Source organism: Phaseolus vulgaris, chromosome 6 (genome assembly GCF_000499845.2).
Source record: "Phaseolus vulgaris cultivar G19833 chromosome 6, P. vulgaris v2.0, whole genome shotgun sequence".
NCBI lineage: Eukaryota > Viridiplantae > Streptophyta > Magnoliopsida > Fabales > Fabaceae > Phaseolus > Phaseolus vulgaris.
The window spans coordinates 16,013,167-16,033,930 of record NC_023754.2 but is presented as its reverse complement, the minus strand read 5'-3'; the positions used below and the strand labels follow the sequence as shown (position 1 = coordinate 16,033,930).

Sequence of the window (20,764 nt, the reverse complement as noted above, 5' to 3'; positions counted from 1 at the left end):
TCCATACTGTTAAAGCTAGAGTTCCAACCACATGACCTAAAAGTCAATATTGGTACATACTTCTACTGACTCTCCTTATTCCTCATATTGCTTATTGATGTCTCATTAATACTTTCCTTTTCAGATAACGCCATGCTTCTTACTAAAGCTGAAATGGCTCGCCGGCTGAGGGAGGCTTCTTTGAAACCTAGTACCGAACCAACTGTCGCTGATTCCGAGCACACCGCTAGCTTACCCGTACGAAAGAAGCGTAATGTCGAAGGTCGCCCTCCAGAAGGTGTCTTCGACCTAGATGATCACTCCTCACGTCAACAAGGATCATCAAGAGCCTGAGCTTCACAGAATGAGGCTAACATCTCCTTTGAGATGAACGTTACTGCTAAACGCTTTTGACCACATGGCCCGCCGACTGCTGAAACAAGACAAAGAAAAAATTGACCAACTGACCACTAAAATAGAGAGTGTTCGTACCACAAATTCTCAACTGGAAGAACGATTAACAGCCTTAGTCCATGACCGCGACGATGCTCTTATTAAGCTCCAAAGAACTGTTGAAGATTATGCTCGCCATCGAGATGATCATCAGGCCACCAACCGAGCTTGGCAGAACACTGAAGCCACATTGCATAATAAAATAAACATATTGGAGAATGCATTGGAAGTAGCTAAGAATGAAATATCTCGATCCTTTGTGGACGGTTTCCAAGGAGCTGTGGAGCAAATCAAATTAATCCAACCAGATTTGGATATCTCGTGTATGGGCCCTTTTAAGAGTGTTGTGGATGGTTGGATTGCGGATGAAGAATGAATATAACAAAGAAACTTTAAATTTCGGTACCATTTTGAAAACTTAACCATATTTCATGTAATCAAGTTTACAAATGTCTCTCATATTTAGTATTTGAACAACTAGACTGCTGGTATTTGAACGACTCCTATGATATCTAAGTTTATGTCTTACCTCTTATTTATTTAAACAAAAATTATTCGTAATACAACTAAACTAAACGTATTCTAATTCAGACTTAAAAGACACTGAACTTTAAACGTAATTTTTGAAAATAAATTATTCTAATTCAAACTTAAAGGACAACGAACTTTAAACGGAATTTTCTAAAATAAATTATAAATGCAACTTACAAAGACTTAGCATTTCCAACCTGGCACTAAAAGTAGGGAATGCCCATCTTCTCCTTTGAACCGAGCATCTCCGGCTCGGAACCATGGGTGGTGAACACCAAGTCATGGATTTTTATTGGACCAAATGTCTCCGGCTTGGCACCATGGGCGGTGAACACCCTCCCATGGTTTTTCTTGGACCGAGCATTTCCGGCTCGACACCATGGGCAGTGAACACCAACCCATGGTTTTTATTGAACCGAGCATCTCCGGCTCGACACCATGTGCAATGAACACCAACCCATGGTTTTTATTGAACCAAGCATCTCCGACTTGGCACCATGGACGTTGAACACCTTCCCATGGTTTTTTATTGGACTGAGCAACTCCGGCTCGGCACCATGGGCGGTGAACACCTTTTCATGGTTTTTATTGGATACACCTGACTTTGAAAATAGTTTAATAAATCATTGCAAATGCCAATCCTTTTGGACTGGTAATTTATTATTAAAATATTGTTGTAACATGTCTCAAACTATAAAGTAAATGAAAAATCCAACATGAGGATTAGCTATAATAAAACCTTAAATTAGCTACATTCCATGTCCGAGGGACTTCCCCGCCATCTAGGGCCTCCAACTTGTACGCTCCTCTCCCTAATACTTCTCGAATCCTGTATGGTCCAATCCATTGCAGTGCTAATTTGTTATTTATGTTTGCTTCTCCCGCCTTTCTTAAGACGAGGTCTCTCTCTTTGAACTCCTTTGCATGCACTTTGCTTAGGTATTTTGCTTCGATTCTCCATTTTTGCACTGATTCTCGTATCCTCGCTTTTTCTCTTAACTCCTCAATAGTATCTAATTGGTATAATCGGCCCTCTTCTGATGTCGCTTCCGAAAAATCTTCTACCCTCATTGATATCATTTCCACCTCAATCGGTAATACTGCATCCCCACCATATACCAAACCAAAAGGTGTTTCCTTCATCATTGACTGCACCGTAGTGTGGTACGACCAAACTACTTATGGTAGAACATCCACCCATTTGGCTTTGGCTGCTCCCAACTTCTTCTCCAACCCTTGTAAAATTACCTTATTTGCTGCTTTCGCCTGTCCATTAGTCTGCGGATGTTCCACAGACGAAAATATGTGTCGGATTCCCAGCTCTTCACACATGAGCTTCATCTTTCGACTAATAAACTGGGTACCATTATCTGATATCAGTTCTTTAGGTACACCAAACCTGCATATTATTGATCTCCATACGAACTTGGTAATTTTCTCTGCTGTAATGGTGGTTAAAGCCTCCACTTCTATCCATTTCGTAAAATATTCAACAACTACTACTATGAATTTGAATTGTCTTACCGATATGGGAAAAGGTCCCAAGATGTCAATTCCCCATCTAAAGAATGGCCATGGGGCGATCAAGGAGTACAATCGCTCCGCTGGAATCTTAATTTCATTCGAATGTCTTTGGCACCTATCACATTTCCTAACATATTCTGCATAATCCCCTCTTAATGTGGGCCAAAAAAACCTGCCCTTAGTACCTTCATAGCTAAGGATCTCCCTACGATGTGATTCCCACAAATTCCTTCGTGAATCTCTTGCATTATCCTTTCCTTTTCAAATTCATCTACACACCTCAGCAATGGCGTTGAAAATCCTCTTCTGTATAACTTTCCCTCAACCATCTGGAATTGAGCTATATTTTTTCTCAAAATGGCTTGTGCTTCCAACCCAACAGACTCTTCTCCATATCTGAACCATTTTAAATACATGTCCATCCAACTATGCCTGCTACGAAGCTCCATCATCTCCCCAATGGTTACGCTTGGTGCTGCTAAGCTCTCCTGAATGACAAATCTATGATTACCCCATCTTTTTGTACTTGCTAATTTAGACAACAAATATGCTCGAGCATTCTGGTCCCGTGGTACGTGTACCAAACCGAACTCAAAATTGGTTGCCATATTTCGTACCTCCTCCAGATACTTAGCCAAATGCGGGTCTCGTGCCTGGAAGTTTCCTGATACTTGTTCGGTCACTAATTGGGAATCGCTTCTTACCACCAACCTACTGACCCCCATATCAATCGCCAATCTCATTCCAGCCAACAAAGCTTCATATTCTGCTTGATTATTGTTTGCTTGAAATGCGAATTTTAATGACTGCTCTACTAGGACACCATCCGGCCCTTCCAAGATTATCCCTGCTCTGCTCCCTTTCACATTTGATGCGCCATCCACAGATAAGATCCATCCTCCCGAACCTCCCTTCACATCCTCTCCACCTGAGGGTGCCAACTCTGCCACAAAATCTACAAGTGCCTGAGGCCTTACCAGACCCCTGCCTTCAAACAACAACCCATACTCCGACAATTCAATCGCCCATTTCATCATCCTTCCTGCCAAATCCATCTTCTGTAAGACTTGTTTGATTGGCAAGTCTGTCTTCACCACTACCTGGAAATTCTAAAAATAATACTTCAACCGTCTTGCTGTCATCACAACGGCCAAGGCTACTTTTTCTATCTTCTGGTACCTTACTTCCGCTCCCTGTAATGTCCGACTAACAAAATAGATCGGCCTATGTTCCTTTTCTTTCTCATGTGTTAACACCGTGCTTATCGCTTTCACTATGACACACAAGTATAGATGGATAGGTGTCCCTACCGAGGGTTTAATCAAGATTGGCGGTGATGCTAATACTTCTTTTAACTTCTGAAAAGCTTCCTCACATTCCTGTGTCCGTGTAAATTGATTACTCCCTTTCAGACATTAGAAAAAAGAAACCAATCTCTCTCCCTCTTTTGGAATAAATCTCGACAAGGATGCAATCCTTCCAGCTAATTGTTGCACTTCTTTAACTGGCGTTGGACTCCGCATGTTAAGGATTGCCGCATACTTCTTTGGATTCATCTCAATTCCCCTTTGTGTCAACATAAAGCCTAGAAACTTTCCTGCTTTTACTCCGAATACGCACTTTTCTGGATTCAACTTCAACTTAAATTTGTCCAACGCCTGAAAAGTTCCCTCAGATCTCGCACATGACTATCAGCTTTTACAGATTTCACCACCATATCATCTACATATGCCTCCACATTCTTGCCCAACATTCCCTCCAAAATTCGATCCATCAACCGTTGGTATGTCGCTCCTGCATTTTTTAATCCAAATGACATTACAGTGTAACAAAAATTTGACAAACCTCCCTTAAATGTTGTTTTGTCTTCATCCATAGGATGTGATGGCATTGAGGTCTTCTTCTTGTTGGAAATTGGGGTGAATTTGCGGAAGCTTATGGTTGTTAATGGAACAAGGTCTTCCTAGGAAGTGTGGATGCCTTGAAGGTGCATGAAGAGTGTGAGATTAGGGAGGTTCGGCCAGCCCCTATTGAAGACTAAAACCTAGATTCTAGGCAAGGAGTAATGTATGACTCAAGTTTGGCAGCATAACAATACTCAATTTAATCTTACAATACATGAGGTTGGCTCTTCTTTTTATAGACTAAGGAGGACCGTAAATGATGACCTAAATGATGAGCAAATGCAAACCAAATGAAATGTAAAAGAGTAGCACATGGAGGCACATGGAGCACATGGCACATGGGTGCACATGGCCTTCTAACTTGCACATGGCCGGTCCTAGATTAGTGGGGAGGTTCTAGAAACAATAGCTAATCTAGGTTAACTCCTCCTTAATCCTAATTTGCAGAAATTAAACAAAGGTTCACAAGGCTATGCTATTTACACCACAATTAAAACTAAGCTACACTTTGTTGGGCCTTCTTGGACGCCAACCTTCTTGGATGTCAACTCTCTTAGACGCTTCTTGTGTCTCTTAGACACTTCTTGTGGGTGCCCTCTATGCAAGGTTGGTCCTAAACGCTCTTTTGGGTGCTGGAGCCTCTTCCATCATCCCCTCCCTCTTAAAAAGGATTTGTCCTCAAATCCAATGCTTTTTCTTTTTCATGGCTAGGGAGATGGATGTTTATGGCTGGATGGTGTCCATCATCTCTTCCTTCTTGAGAAAATCTATCCTCAGATCTACAGATGTGATCTCGGATAGCAGCCTCTTGCTTCTTCAATTAGGCTTGCCCTCCCGGATCAAACATCCACCTAGGAAAATCATCAAACAAAGCAGAGGTGTTAATTTGAAAATTATTTTTTCTATGTTCCTTTAACTAAAATTGAAGGTTGTTCAACAAGAATCATATTTTCAATTGTTTTTTGAATGTTTTCCTCATGTTGAATGTCCTTTTCAATTTTTGTTATTTTTTCCTCCTCTTTTTTTTTCATTTGTACTTCATCCTCTATCACTTGTGAAGGTGATAAGGGATAAAGTATAAAATTCTTTTCTTGGTGAGTGAAAGTTATCTCATTAGTTAGACCATTGTGCAAGGTTTTTTTATCAAAGTGCCATGGTCTACCTAAAAGAATGTGGCAAGCTTCCATAGGTACTACATCACATAAAACATTGTCTTGGTAGTTACCTATAGAAAACTTGACTTTCACTTGTTTATCTACAATTAGTTCCCCATCATCATTTATCCATTGAAGTTTGTAAATTTTTGGATGTAGGACTACTTGTAGATTTAATTTTTCAACCAATCTAGTACTACAACAATTGCAGCTTGAACCACTATCCACAATGAGAGAACATATGTTTTCTAAAATTTTACATCTTGTGTGAAAGATGTTCTCTCTTTGTGTTTCTATGGTGGCACTAGATTGATTGTTGAAGGATCTTTTAATCATCATTAATTCCCCCTCTAAAGGATACAATCTTTGTTTTTCTTCCCCTTCTTCGTCTTCACAACTAGTATATTCATCTTTACCTTTTAAAAACAAGGATCTTTGGTTTGGACATTGGGCTTGCACATGTCCTCTTCCATAGCATTTAAAACATTTAACATCCCTAGCGTGAATGGGTAGAGTGAAGGTATCCTTGACTAAGGGTTTAGGAGCCTCTCTTGGTGTTTCCTTAGATGTACTCTCCTCCCTTTTATAATCTCTCTTGGGATAGGAGTTAGGATATGAACCTTCCCTTAGACTTGAAACTTTTCTTAAATTTTGTTGTTCAACTTTAATACAAAGTTGAACCAAATCATTCAAGTCTTGATAAGGTAGAAGTTCAACCCTATCTCTTATCCCAAGATTGAGCCCACTTAGGAATCTAGCTATGGTAGTGGCTTCTTCCTCTATAATAGAGGCTCTCATCATGTAAAGCTCCATTTTTTGCCTATACTCTTCCACACTCATGTTTCTTTGTTGGAATCTTTGGAGCTTGTCCATTAACCCCCTATTGTAGTAGGAAAGTATGTGACGACGTCTTAGGGCTCCCTTAAGGTCATTCCAATATTCTATGGGAGGCTCCCTATGAAGACGTCTATCTCACTCTAAAGAGGTCCACCAATACATGGCATTCCCTTGAAAAGTAAGGGTGGCTAAGGGCACTTTTCTCTCTTCACTTACCCCATGACAAGTAAAAAGTTGTTCAACCTTCATCTCCCAATCTAGATATACTTCTACGTCTTCCTTACCATAGAAATGGGGTAGGTCTACCCTAACCTCCCTTGAGCTCTCTTGCTCTCTTTGCCTATTTCTTCTAGGGGGTGGTTGGTAGTAATCATTGATTCTAAGGCTTTCCTCCCCTATAGACTCATTATATTTAGAGTGAGATGCATGAGTGTGTGACTTTTTTGAATTTTGAGATTTCTCTTCCTTTGCTCTAGTTAATTCATTGATTTTAGATTCATTCTCCAATTGTCTATAGGAAATTAATTGAACATCCTTTGCAAGTTGTTTCAAAAGGGATTTGATGGATTTCACATCACTTTCCATAGACTTTGCAGAATTAGAAGACATGACTAGAACTTTGTGTATAGAAATGTTTTACTTTAAGAAAGATGAGGGAAGTTAATGAAGATAGTTTTCCAGGTAAGAGAGGTGAGTCACAATGGACTACTTAAATACCAAGTCTTTGCCTTAGCCAAAAACTATCCCTCAAGATCTTCACACAAATCTTTCTTTAGGTAAATCACTTAAAACACCATGAAGATGTCAAAATCAAATTTTTATGCAACAAAAACAATGCAAGCTATCTAGCAAATTATCAAAGCTTTAAACAAGACCAAACAAAAGCAATTAAGCGAAGTTAAACAAAAGCAAATGGCATAATTAAAGCAATTAACAAATGCTAAGCTAGAAAGTTTAAACTAGGCGATCCTAGGTGAGGCTTCTTAGACACTTGGAGCCTTCGAAGACACACTCACCGTCTAATTGTGTGATTAAGCTACTAATTAACAAAAGTAATTTGCAAAGAAATTAAGTTGCACAAGTTAAAGTGCACTCCCTTGCCTTGTTGTTGATTTTCTTGCTTGTGACCTTCAAAAGTGTATGGTGTATTTTTGATATGGTGTTTGTTGTTGTTCCTTGCCTTGATCCTCTTGGAATTAGGTAATTAGATTCTTCAATACAGCACCTATTAAGTAAAGCTAGACTCTCCTCAAGTCAAATCTCACTCAACAAACACCAATTGATAATAATCCACCAACAAAGCTTAGAGGTTAAGAAAATAAAGCAAGAAAACAAATAAAATTTGAAAACAGCACCACTACAATTGAAATTAATATTGTGACACAACTAGAAGAAGTTCAGAATGAAATGGACAAGCAAATAAAAATAGGCACTCAAATAATGGATGGCACACAAAACGAAACTAAGGAATAGTACTAGATTTGATTTAAAAACAAAAAACAACACCACTGAAAAATATTGTGATCCAGAATGCGTGACTTCAAAGATTTATCTTGAGCTGGCTATTTTGTATTTGTTTCCGAAAATTTAAACACACTTAATTCAATTTCTGAACAAACTTTTGGCGTTGGTTTCACTTAAATCACATGCGCCATTTAATTATGATAATTTTTTTAAAATCAGTGTCCAAAACTGTCAGTTCCAGCGCTAGAATACACACTTTTCTTGTGTGATTTGTCTTTTTTTTCTATTTCTTTTTTTTCAACTAATTCTTTTTTTTGTTCTTTTGCTAGCACCTCAAACTAGTGAAATCCATAGGCTCATAATTTTCTTATGATGTATTTAATTTTCATAAAGTAAAACAGCCAAAACAGAATTGTGAAAAACAGAGGATTCTGAAATCTAAAGTCAAAACAGAAAGATATACTTCAAAAACATAATGGAATTAGTGTAATGGAATTTGTGTGGATCTAACACACAAATATGAACTCAAACTAAAAGAAAAATGCACCAAAGGATCAAAACAATATAGATTTCAGATCAAGCATTCAAACCAAAACAAGAAACAATTAAATCAAGAAGAGTACTACTAGAATTTGTTAACAAATTTGGAAAACACATGACTAGACAAAACTTATGGATTCATAAAATGAAAAGACTCAAACTCATTAATATGAACCGAACAATATTGCAAACAAGACTCAAGCAACCTAAAAAATTAAAAACAGCAACACAAAGTATCAAGAATCCTACACAAAATTAAAATTAGATGTTCAAGCACAATTTGAACACAAACTACCGATTGAATTGAATAGAAAAGCATTCAAATCATATTAAAAAAAAAAACAGCAAGATAACTTGAAATAGAGATGAACAACTCAGAAATAAGAAGAACACAAACACAAAAATGAGAAGAGAAACTTATCTCTTGAAGACCATAGCTCATGATACCAAATGATGGCATTGAGGTCTTCTTCTTGTTGGAAATTGGGGTGAATTTGCGGAAGCTTATGGTTGTTGATGGAACAAGGCCTTCCTAGGAAGTGTGGATGCCTTGAAGGTGCATGAAGAGTGTGAGATTAGGGAGGTTCGGCCAACCCCTTTGAAGGTGTAAGGATTGAAGACTAAAACCTAGATTCTAGGCAAGGAGTAATGTATGACTCAAATTTGACAGCATAACAATACTCAATTTAATCTTACAATACATGAGGTTGGCTCCTCCTTTTATAGGCTAAGGAGGACCGTAAATGATGACCTAAATGATGAGCAAATGCAAGCCAAATGAAATGTAAAAGAGTAGCACATGGAGCACATGGCACATGGGTGCACATGGCCTTCTAACTTGCACATGACCGGTCCTAGATTAGTGGGGAGGTTCTAGAAACCGTAGCTAATCTAGGTTAACTCCTCCTTGATCCTAATTTGCAGAAATTAAACAAAGGTTCACAAGGCTATGTTATTTATACCACAATTAAGACTAAGCTACACTTTGTTGGGCCTTCTTGGACGCCAACTTTCTTGGATGTCAACTCTCTTATACGCTTCTTGTGGGTGCCCTCTATGCAAGGTTGGTCCTAGACGCTTTCTTGGTTGCCTTTCATGCAAGGTTGGTCCTAGACGCTCTTTTAGGTGTTGGGGCCTCTTCCATCAGGATGCATTCGAATTTGATTGTAACCCGAATATGCATCCATAAAACTTAATAATTCACAACCTGACACCCCATCTACCAAGACATCAATATTAGGCAGAGGGTAAGCATCCTTAGGACATGCTTTATTTAAATCAGTAAAATCCGTGCACATTCTCCATCTTTTGTTACTCTTTTGCACTAAAACCACATTGGCTAGCCAAGATGGGTACTGTATTTCACGAACATACCCAACACTCCTCAATTTCTCCACTTCCTCGTCTACTATCTGTCGCCTTTCTTCACCTAATTTTCGTTTCTTTTGTACCACAGGTTTCGCGTTTGGATTCATTGATAACCTATGGCATATGACATTAGAATCAATCCCTGACATATCCCAGACCGACCATGCAAAAGCATTTAAATTGTCTTTCAAACATTCTATCAACTCCCTTTCCCGCTCCAAATCCATACAACTTCCTATCTTTAACGACCTATGCTCCCCCACTACTACAGTTTTTACTTCCTCCATTGGTTGTGGTCTTTCCCCCTCATAATCTACCTGTGGGTCCAATTTTACTTCCTCATCTACCCTCTCTACCTGCCAACATTTTTTTTTATTTTTAAACTCCCCTCATAACACTTCCTTGCTGTCTTTTGATCCACCCTTATTACATGTCTTGGTATTGCTATCATCTTCAAAAGTGGTCCGCGCTTGTATGTATCCTCGCACCTGAACTGGATCGCCCGAGAACCCAACCAAAACCCCTTCATACGGCTCCAGCTCCTCTAACGATCCACCAATAGCCACAAAAGCATCCCAAAAAAGTACATCAACTGAAGACCCTTGATCAACCAACACCCTGTGTATACGTCGACTTTTCATTACAACCGAAATAACCATGGGATCATTATCATGGGGAAAGACATCTTCCAAGTCTTCCCTAGTGAAACTCAGCGTTGGCATTGTGAAAACAACACCAAGCACTCGAATTTTTTCCCATGTTCATGGTGGCCTTCTCAGGAAAACGCAGAAGTCGTGTTGTATTTACGTCTTTCACAATATCCCATTGAGATATCGATAATTTCGATGGAAACCACGCTCTTTCCTCCCTCCTCTCATAAGGCTTTCCTGCTCCATACGTATAAGACCCTCCTGCAGTTCTTCCTCCATATGAACCTCCTCCTGATTTTTCCTCCCTTCGTATCTTCAATACCTCTTTTTTCCTCCATATGCTCCATACCTCTTTTTCCGCCTTTGAACGCGACCCATCTTCACCCCTTCTCTCCTCCTCTTTCTTCTTCCTAGAAAACTCTTCCACTTTAACATACGATACCGCCCGAAGATTAACATCCGCCATATCCACCAGTCTTTTCTTCACTAGAGATTCTCCAAACGATCCTAACCTCAATCCTCTAATGAAAGCCTCCACATTAGGCTGGGAAATTTGAACTACCACTTCGTTAAATCGACGCAAATATTGTTTTACCGTCTCTCCCCTAGCCTGCCTTACATCAAATAAATCTGCTGTGTCTAGAGGTTTAGTTTTATTTGCCGCAAAATGAGCGACCAATAACCTAACAAAAACCTCCAATGATGTCACCGATCTTTCTGGCAGATTACTGAACCAATCCAATGTCGTACTTGTCAAGGATCTCGCCAGCATTTTACATCGGACAGAGTCCAAATGATGGATATCCACTAGGAGAGGATTTTATTAATGAAGGAAGAGGATTTTCACCTACACATTTGAAGTTCTTCCTTCTAGTCTTCTCACAAATTAAAAGAAGTCAAAGAGAAGATCAAGCCTAAAGATAAAGAAGTCTACAAACTCTCAAATAATAGGCTTCATATTAAATATCTCTCTTTATAGTTTCTTTTAAATTGTAAATAATATAGAATAGTGTTTAGAAAGGTGCTTAGAGGGAAACATGAGACACCTCTTTTGTAAAAGCATCTTTAGGCTTTAGTTTAGCAAATTCTAGAAGCTTGGGGAGTGAGCTTAGTAAGGGGGGTGTGATCTTAGGACTTTTTTGGGTAGCTTAGGGAATAAGCTATGTAAATGACCAGCCCTTACTCCTATAAAAGGAGGGCTTAGGTCCTTCACAATTCAGATTGGAATTTTATAGTAGAGAGACTATACTCAATTTTGGAGAGAATTTGTGAGTTTTGAGTCTTCCTCTTCTTTGCCTTATCTTGTGAGCTATGGTGAGCTTCAAGTGGTGGCACTCCATCACTTATCTTGGTTCAAGGTTCCAAGTGGCGTGAATGGTTTCTTCCAATTCTCAAAATCCAGCAAGCATCTTCTTCTATAAGTGTTCTTCTTCCCTTTTCTTCAATTTTCCATTCGGTAGTTTTGATTCCTAGAGTTTACTTCTTTTTCTACCGTTTATTTTTGTGTTTCCAGCATTGTGTTCTTAATTCTGTTTTGGTTCAGTAGCTATCATTTAAATTCTGTCCAGTTTTAATTCTTGTTCTTCTTTCCTTTTGTTTTGATTCAATTTGACAATACATGGACTTCAATATGAGTCTTGGTTGGTGCTTAGTTTTGGTGAGTTCTTGAATTTAGAACATTGGTCCAATTCTAAAGTAAAGTGTCTTTTAAATCCAGCTCAAGTTGTTCCTAAGAATGTCAAGAATCATGTGTTCTTGTAGTTACATTCACATCACCAAACCTCCATATATCAGCATTTGCGTCCTAAAATTCTTTACGTGGGCATTTAGATCTTGTTTCCCATTGAACGAGCCAATCTTAGGAAAAACATAATTTGCCGGAATTTGTTCGTTCAAAATTTCCAACGAAAACGATTGAAAATCTGGCTCCACGTCCTTCATTACTCGTTTCCCCACACTCCGAGCGTCCATCTGCCTTTGAAGCTCCTCATTTTGCCTCACGAGTTGCTCTTGACCCCTTAATGCTTCCTCCATTCTCATCCTTGTCTCCTCCTGAATTCCTTCGCTTATTGATTGTTTTGTCTCCTCATGGTCTCCATCAAAGTTCTAGTTACATCTGGAGTATGCTCTCCATTTGGTACAACGTTTACCTCTTCCTCTACTACTGCTCTTCTTCCTCCCCTCATTTTTTGTCTGTCTTAATTTGTGGTGCAGGAAAAAATTGTCTGCCCCACGGTGGGCGCCAAAATGTTCTAGACAGGCCAATTGGAGACCTAAACCCAGAACATTCAAGGTAGTCAAGAACAAGTGTGCTCTTAACCTAATTTGTGATCTCCTTCCAGCAACATATTACATAGTATATATGGATGCATTCCTAACTTTCATACCTTACTGTTATGATTCTGTCTTAATTGAGTATTTAAGACTAATTACTCTAAATCCCAAGTCCCATGCCATAACGCCCGCCTTATCATGATCGATGGCCAACCTTGATGCACCCAGAATCGGGTCAGACCAATATCCTTAAAATAATATGTAAAAATTCTCATCTTTGTGATGAAGAAAAGTTCTACAAATTAGCATTCTTTATCATTTTTTTTAACTTCAAATTCTTCAAAAATAAATATTACAATTTTTAGTTTCACATACAATTTTTATTTTTCCACATTTCTATATGTAGAAAACCCTCCTAGACATGAAATAAAACACTTTATTCCCTTAATCAAAATTAATTCATTCATTTATCAACTCCAAATTTTATCCAATTATATTTTATAATTTTTAATATTTCCTAAATAACATTTTGTATATATAAACAAATCCAATTATATTTTATAATTTTCAATATTTCCTAAATAACATTTTGTATATATAAACAAAGAATTACTCATATTATTAGTTTACATATAAAATAAACCTACATAATTACTAGTTTACTATCTTTCTCTAAAGTAATATATTACATACACTTATTATTTTAAATTAATATATATTTTTTAACTCAACCAATGCAATTATATAACATACATTCCATTACTTTTTCTAATTCTTTAAAAAATTTGCTTATTTTATATTTCTTTAAAATATAGATTTCTAAATATTTGTTTATCTCACATTTTACTTCTCTAAATAATTAAATTCTATACACTTACTAAGTATATAATAATAATTCTTATTATTAAATTAATTTTAAAACTTTCTTTAAATAAAATTATTTTCAATTAATTATTTTTACATTTTCCACAAAAAATTTCCTCTTCATATTATTTAATAAATCAAAACGTAAAAAAATAATAAAAACCTAGCTCAAAATTCGATTCTCTAGAACCCAAATTCTGAATGATTTTCGAGTCAGCTAATCCAAGGTTGTCTAGAAACTAAATTCTGATTTGTATGCAAAAGTGTGCCACCGCTAAACTCTTATGTCAAACACATGATTCTCTGCCATTCACAGTATTACGTAAACTCTTATGGCACTCACATAACGTGTCAGCTAGTTCAAATATCTGGCATGCAAAACCATATGGGGAAATAAAAGCACAAAGAGTGATATGTAAAACCACCAAGTTGCACTTATGTCTATTAGTCTAACTATTCATGAAAAGGATTCATACACAAAAATCTCAATATAGGAGAAACCCAGATGATCACAAGGTACCAAAAAACGATGTTAAGAAATGCTGAGTAATGAGTATAATATATAAACAGACACTAGCAGCATCACACTCACATTAGAAATCTGCTTCTTTTCCATGGCTCAACTACTCCTCTACTTTTCAGCTCTTATCTTCTTAGCCCTTATAGTACAAAAAATTGGAAACAAACCCAGAAAAACATATGAAACAGCTTCTAAAATACCTCATGGCCCTACAAAGCTACCTATTATAGGGAATATACACAATCTGCTATCCTCTCAGCCACATAGAAAACTAAGAGACCTGGCCTTAAAATATGGACCCTTGATGCATCTTCAACTTGGAGAGGTTTCTACTATTGTCATTTCATCCCCTGAGTGTGCTAAGGAAGTCATGAAAACCCATGATATTAACTTTGCCACGCGGCCTAAAATCCTAGCTAGTGAAATCATATCTTACAATTCCACAGATATAGTTTTTGCTCCTTATGGAAATTATTGGAGGCAGCTAAGAAAAATTTGCACACTGGAGCTTTTAAGCCTAAAACGTGTCAACTCATTCCAACCAATTAGAGAAGACGAGCTCTCCAATCTTGTCAAATGGATAGATTCGGAGAAAGGATCCCCCATCAATCTCACTCAAGCTGTACTTTCATCGATTTATTCAATTGCATCGAGGTCTGCCTTTGGCAAGAAATACAAAGACCAACAAAACTTCATAGCAGAGGTTAAAAAATTGATAAAACTTGTAGGAGGTTTTGACATTGGAGATTTGTTTCCTTCTGCTACTTGGCTGCAACATGTCACTGGTATCAGGCCCAAGCTTGAGAGGTTGCATCAACAAGTCGATCAAATATTGGAAGGCATCATCAATGAGCATAAAGAGGCAAGGTCAGAGGCCAAAGATTTCGAAAGGGAAACAGAAGATCTTGTGGATGTTCTCATACAATATGAGGATGGTAGCAACCAGGATTTTACTTTAACTAGGAACAACATCAAGGCTATAATTCTGGTATGGATCATAACCTCTTGAAAATACATTTTATGATCATAATTTTTCTCGTACTTGCTATGAAAGTGGAATTAGTTAATAAGGATGAGTTTGATTTCTATTTTCAGAAACTGGTTTTAGTTTTAAAAATATGAAAGAAACTAGAAGTTTCTGGTTTATGTTTCTAAAACACTTTTTTCGGAAGAAATTTTCAAAACTTAACACACTCTGGAGGAGAAACTGATAATTGAATAGCATCTTTGGAAAACAATTTTTAAAACCGAAAAAGAGAGTAGGAAATAAAAATGTTCCTAAATATCTAATAAACACTTTTCCCCCTCTATATCTTATTTTCCACTCGAAAGATCTTTGAAGTAGTAAAACATTTGCCTAATAACTCTAGAAGCATGCAGTCTGTTTATTTCTTTACTTTTAACCTTTTTTATTGATAAACTATTTGTAAGGACATTTTTGCTGCTGGAGGTGATACATCAGCAAAAACCATAGATTGGGCGATGGCTGAAATAATAAAGGATTCAAGAATAATGAGAAAAGCACAAGCTGAGGTTAGAGAGGTATTCAACATGAAACGAAGGGTTGATGAAAATTGCATCAACGAACTCAAATATTTGAAACTAGTTGTGAAAGAGACCTTGAGATTACACCCTCCACTTCCTCTTTTGCTTCCAAGAGAATGTGGTCAAACATGTGAGATACATGGCTATAACATACCAGCCAAAAGCAAGGTCATAGTCAATGCTTGGGCAATTGGAAGAGATTCAAACTATTGGACTGAACCAGAGAAGTTTTATCCGAGAGGTTCATCGACAGCACTGTTGACTACAAAGGGAATAATTTTGAGTTCATTCCTTTCGGAGCTGGAAGAAGGATATGCCCTGGAAGCACATTTTCATCCAGAGTTGTCGAAGTGACCCTTGCAATGTTGTTATATCACTTTGATTGGAAGCTTCCAAGTGGAATGATAAGTGAAGAATTGGACATGAGTGAAGAGTTTGGAATCGCAGTTAGAAGAAAGCATGATCTGTTCTTGGTTCCTTTTCCTTATCTTCCTCTGCCTGTCCCATGAATTTCAGACTGAGAACTTGAAACCTTTGGTGATATTGAGGTCGTGCACTCTTATGCTATCATAGCAGTTTTAATCTTTGAATAACTTGAGAAAAAAGTCCGTCATTTTGTGTGTAGTGGATGATTTAAGTTTTTATATTACTTTTCATGATCAGTAGGAGTTCATAAAGTCAAGAAGCATGATCTTTTATTCTGTTATTTAAGTGTGTTTAAACATGAATTGCAGTATATAAAAATACAAGTTACTGCTGTTATTTTTGGGCAAATTCTCCCTGCACCTCAATGGGTGCTCATGCAGCTCCATTATTCATCTATGTGATATTCCAATTTTGCCTTTATTTAAAATTTTAAAAACTTTACTTTTCTCTTAACCTCACACTGCACCCTTTTATTTGCTATTGTTGTGAACCGGCGCACCCTTTATTTCTTCACAGATGTCACACCTCCTCCATTGTTGTCCAAGAGCTTTCATTTTTCAAGTCAATTTGATGGAGGGCGAGGTTTGACACAGGTTGAAGGAAGCACTACAGTGAATGTAAGTTCATTTTTTTTTCTATTCTGGTGGTAGCTTAACTTTATTTTGTTTAAACAGTAATGTATAATTCAGTATGAATGTGGATGGTATACATATCCAATTGTACAATTTGGTATTCATTTTTCAATAACATATCAGATTGTATATGTATTACTGGACTCAAGGTATACAAATTGAATTGAACAATTTGGTATGTTATTAGCAAATGAATACCAGATTGTTCAATTCGGAAGCACCAACCGGATCCAACATTGTATACCAGATTGCACAATTCAGCAGATAATTGGAGGTGTTATGACTTATGACTTTTGCAATCCAATATACAAGAAGAAAACGAAAATTAAAAATGCGAACGAAAGCCATGAAAAGAAATGCACAACTCACCTCTGCAACTAACGTTCACCTCCTTCAACAGCCACCTCCAACCACAACCCCCAAGAACCACCCACAAACTCCACTGCAATGAATGAGAACCCTCAAAATGAAGAACAACTCACAAACTCAACCAAAACCCTAACATATATTGCCAAGGATAGATTTGGTATTTAAAAATTATATGGAGGTACAGGAAGAACTTGTCGAGGTGCAAGGAGAATTTGTGTACGCTTATCCCACAATTAAAGCAAGCAATTGATAACATGAACCTTCATGTTTGGTGAATTCTCCCTAAACCTCCATACCTTCTCCTACACTCCATATTTTTTTTGGATTTGGATTGATCATATATTTAACTATACACTCACTTTTAAAAAAATGATCATGGGTTGGCCCTCACCCATGGGGCTTTTGTGGGCGTTTTAGCCCTACCAATTTTTTTTATTTGGGCCTTTTGACCTTACAAACATTTTTTTACCGTGGCCCATATGATTTTTTTAAACAGGGTTGACATGCAAAGCCACATTAAGAATACAGAAATACAAATCATGAGTGGACTAAGCTAAAACTCATGATAAAAAAGAAAAACCCCAAAACCAGGAGAATCCAAAGTAAAGGAGATGATTCTTATCTCTACAAAACATAATCTATTAGAAAGAAGTGAGATATGGAGAATCTAAAAGCTAGCAAGACACTTTACGAGCCACAAGATTTTCTAATCCAATTTATCATCTGGCTCTTTCAAGACCAAGAATAATAGAAAAAACTTCTGCCGATAGAGCAGAAATCATCAACCATACCATACAAGATGATGTGTAAGTGTCAAGAGATAATTGAACATAATTATTACTATACAAAAGTCAATGACAACTTTATATATAAAATCATCAACCAGAATTCTTATTTCTAAGTTTCCTTAGTATGTTTATTTCTATGTTCCCTTAGTATGTTTATAATTGACACTTCATTAGATATACTTGCATCCTTGACATACTCAGAACGACCTTATACATATCAAACAATGATGTGAGTATATGTACTATATTCAACAATGCAATAAAACACCTGATCAAGTTTCCATTGAAGGAATTATAATCATAAGTCTGTTCTCTTCCAGCAAGAATATCCTTTACACCAAGCAACATTTTGAGGAAGATTCTTGTCATTGTCATCATACATAACATCTTTGACACGAAGATTTGAAGAACAACTATGATTAGTAAATCTTCCTCCATTTCCACATTTACTTGCATAAGTGAAGACCTTTCTAACACCTACAAAAGAAGACTGAAACTGTTAAATAAAGTCCAAACACAACAAAAGAAAATATCCATGAACATACCCATGTGAAATATATAGTCATTATCCATAGGCACTGACTTCTCCAATATACTCACATAGAAAGCTTCCAGAAGGGAATGAAAGACAATTTTTGTACGTCAACCTTTGCTACCATTTTTCACAGCCACAAAGAATTTCCTGCTTGAACTTCATTGAGTGAACGTTATTTACGACATAAATAAAGGATGTGGGTAGCTGGACACGATCACTTGAAGTCACCACCCTAATACTAAACCTCTTCCGACCATCTGAAAGATCTTTAACACGAACAACCTCCTTTTCGACAACACAACCTTTCGGTTTGTTGTGTTTCTTCCTAGGAGTAAATCTTGAATTTTCGCCATGATCCTTAAGGGCAAAACAAGTTTGGAGTTGTCCTAAAATTCTATTTAGTGCAAAATTGAACACAAGCATTCCATATCTCCCTCTTTCTATTTTCATTGTATCCACCAAATACACACTATCATAAACATATGCGTAATGAGAATTGCTGCTATTGTAACTGAATGCACCATCAAACTTTCCATCACTTTCAATATAACCCACATGGGACTTATAGCTTGCATGCTATTTTTCAGCACCAAATTTCATCGTTCCAATTTGTTTATCACGAAGTGAAATATTTCTCCTAACATTAGGATTTCCTCCTTGACCTTCATAAACAAAGGTACCACTGGGTTCAAAGGTACAAAACTAAAGAAAAATGGGGCAAAGTGCTACGGAGCAATCTCCATGTCTTTTGCTATAGGACTTTCAAAAGGAGACTTTGTGTTACAGATATCTATCAGTGGTACCACAACAAGTCACATAAACAAAAACTTCAATAGAACACTTGAAAGAACAAACTTTCCCTCCACATAAACATGCAAAGCACAAAACAGTAAAACAAGAATATAAAACTCATAAACTAAATGAAGAAAAAGCAAAACTTTAGGGAAAACAAGAAAGAAAGAAACCACCCCATGAAAACCAAGAAAAGAAAGAAGCAGACCAGAGGAAAATTTGAAGAAAAAGACTCCCTGAAATCAAGACCCTTTTGTTATTTGTTGATGAACTAAAGATATTGAGAATCTGAAATGAAAACTTTGAAATGATAGAAATAAGAAAAAGTTTATTACCCTTGTTAAATGCTTGAAAGAACAAAACTTCCTTAGCACTGTAGTGGAGAAAGAATTGGATGAAAAGAGAACCTACTGTCACGTCAGAGTTGTGCACAATTCTACTATTTATTATTAATATAAAATTGATAAGGGTTAGAATGAAATGCAACGTTAAGAATAAAAAATGTTTATATTATGGATACATTTAAATTAGATATTTTTAAAAAAATTCTGTAAATCATCAAATTTCACTAGTCCGAAGTCATTAAATTTAAATTATAAAGGTGATAGAGGAAGTTTTAAAAGACTTACCGACAATCTTTATCCGGATAACATCATAAGTTACTTTTTTTTTTCTTTATAGTTGAATGGTGGATGAATTATGGGTACGTAGTTCCCAACTTGTAAAAAGTTAACAATCAAGATTTTAAGTTTGACATGTAGTTCATTGAGATGGGAGTGTAGTTGAAGGTATTTGAGCAAGTAATAATTATTTTTCATGACATAACTCATTTCATTATTATCTTGTAGAATGTAGAAAGAAATTTATTCACATTATACTTGCAAATTTATTAAAAAAAAGAATAAGATGGAAGACAAAATGTTGCATGATTTGGTTTACGTAGTATAACCAACAACTTGCTCAAAGATACAATACTAGGAATGAAATGAACCCTATTGTACTCAATGACATGATGAGTAATGAGTGGTTAATGGGACAAATTGATGATGATAATGATACTAAAGAGGGGAAAATGAGTTGTTTTTTTTTATGAAGATCTCACTCTTAATTGACAGTTGTTTATGATGATTCACGTATTGGAGAACCAATAAATTACATAAGGAGACAAGCACCTAGTAAAATAAAACTACCATCAAGTGGTGGTGGTATTGTCATTGGATCTTCCCATACTTCTAAGAAAGGTCCAACTGAAACTTCATCCTAACAAGGAAGGGTAAAGAGAAGATTCAAACTGGGGTTGAGAATGAATTACATGATAGCTCTGATTCTAAATTTGAAAAATTATTTAACTTTGATAAGAGTTTCTTTGAAGGGAAAGAGGATGGGTGATATGCCCCATTAGATAATATTGAAGACAATTGTGTTAGGATTGAAGGAGAGTCAGATGATTAGAAACATCAGACAATTTCTTTTGTGTTTTGTTGTTATTTTAAATTTTGAACTTGAAATTTGTGATGTTTTGATTTAATGTTATTCTTATTAGAATTTTTAGACATAATATAATTATTAGTTATGATTATCTCTTTCATTATTTTTGTATTCTTTTAAAGTTATA

The 20,764-nt window shown here is 36.6% G+C and overlaps 2 protein-coding genes and 1 pseudogene across 4 annotated transcripts in view; 2 read left to right on the top strand and 1 right to left on the bottom strand.

Annotated features, from left to right (window-relative positions):
- Nucleotides 1–288: 288 nt before the first annotated feature.
- On the bottom strand, nucleotides 289–20,727 carry LOC137831328 (uncharacterized). 3 transcript variants are annotated; one of them, XM_068638969.1, is made up of 2 exons: nucleotides 17,035–20,727; nucleotides 289–5,242 (listed from the first exon to the last, which is right to left on the bottom strand). In XM_068638969.1, exon 2 carries the CDS (start codon nucleotides 3,540–3,542, stop codon nucleotides 2,640–2,642), a length of 903 nt encoding a protein of 300 aa, XP_068495070.1. In that variant the 5' UTR covers nucleotides 3,543–5,242; nucleotides 17,035–20,727; the 3' UTR covers nucleotides 289–2,639. The 3 variants fall into 3 exon arrangements, 1 of the variants encoding a protein (XP_068495070.1); XR_011084404.1 differs by lacking the exon at nucleotides 289–5,242 and adding an exon at nucleotides 5,252–7,620; XR_011084405.1 differs by lacking the exon at nucleotides 289–5,242 and adding an exon at nucleotides 16,286–16,639.
- Nucleotides 14,024–16,232, top strand: LOC137831327 (cytochrome P450 71D11-like; annotated as a pseudogene).
- LOC137831325 (cytochrome P450 71D11-like) overlaps nucleotides 16,556–20,764 on the top strand; it is a 7,312-nt gene continuing 3,103 nt past the window's right edge. Inside the window, exon 1 of the mRNA XM_068638967.1 lies at nucleotides 16,556–16,650. The gene's annotated coding sequence lies outside the window, so the exon portion shown is untranslated. The remainder of the gene's footprint in view (nucleotides 16,651–20,764) is intronic.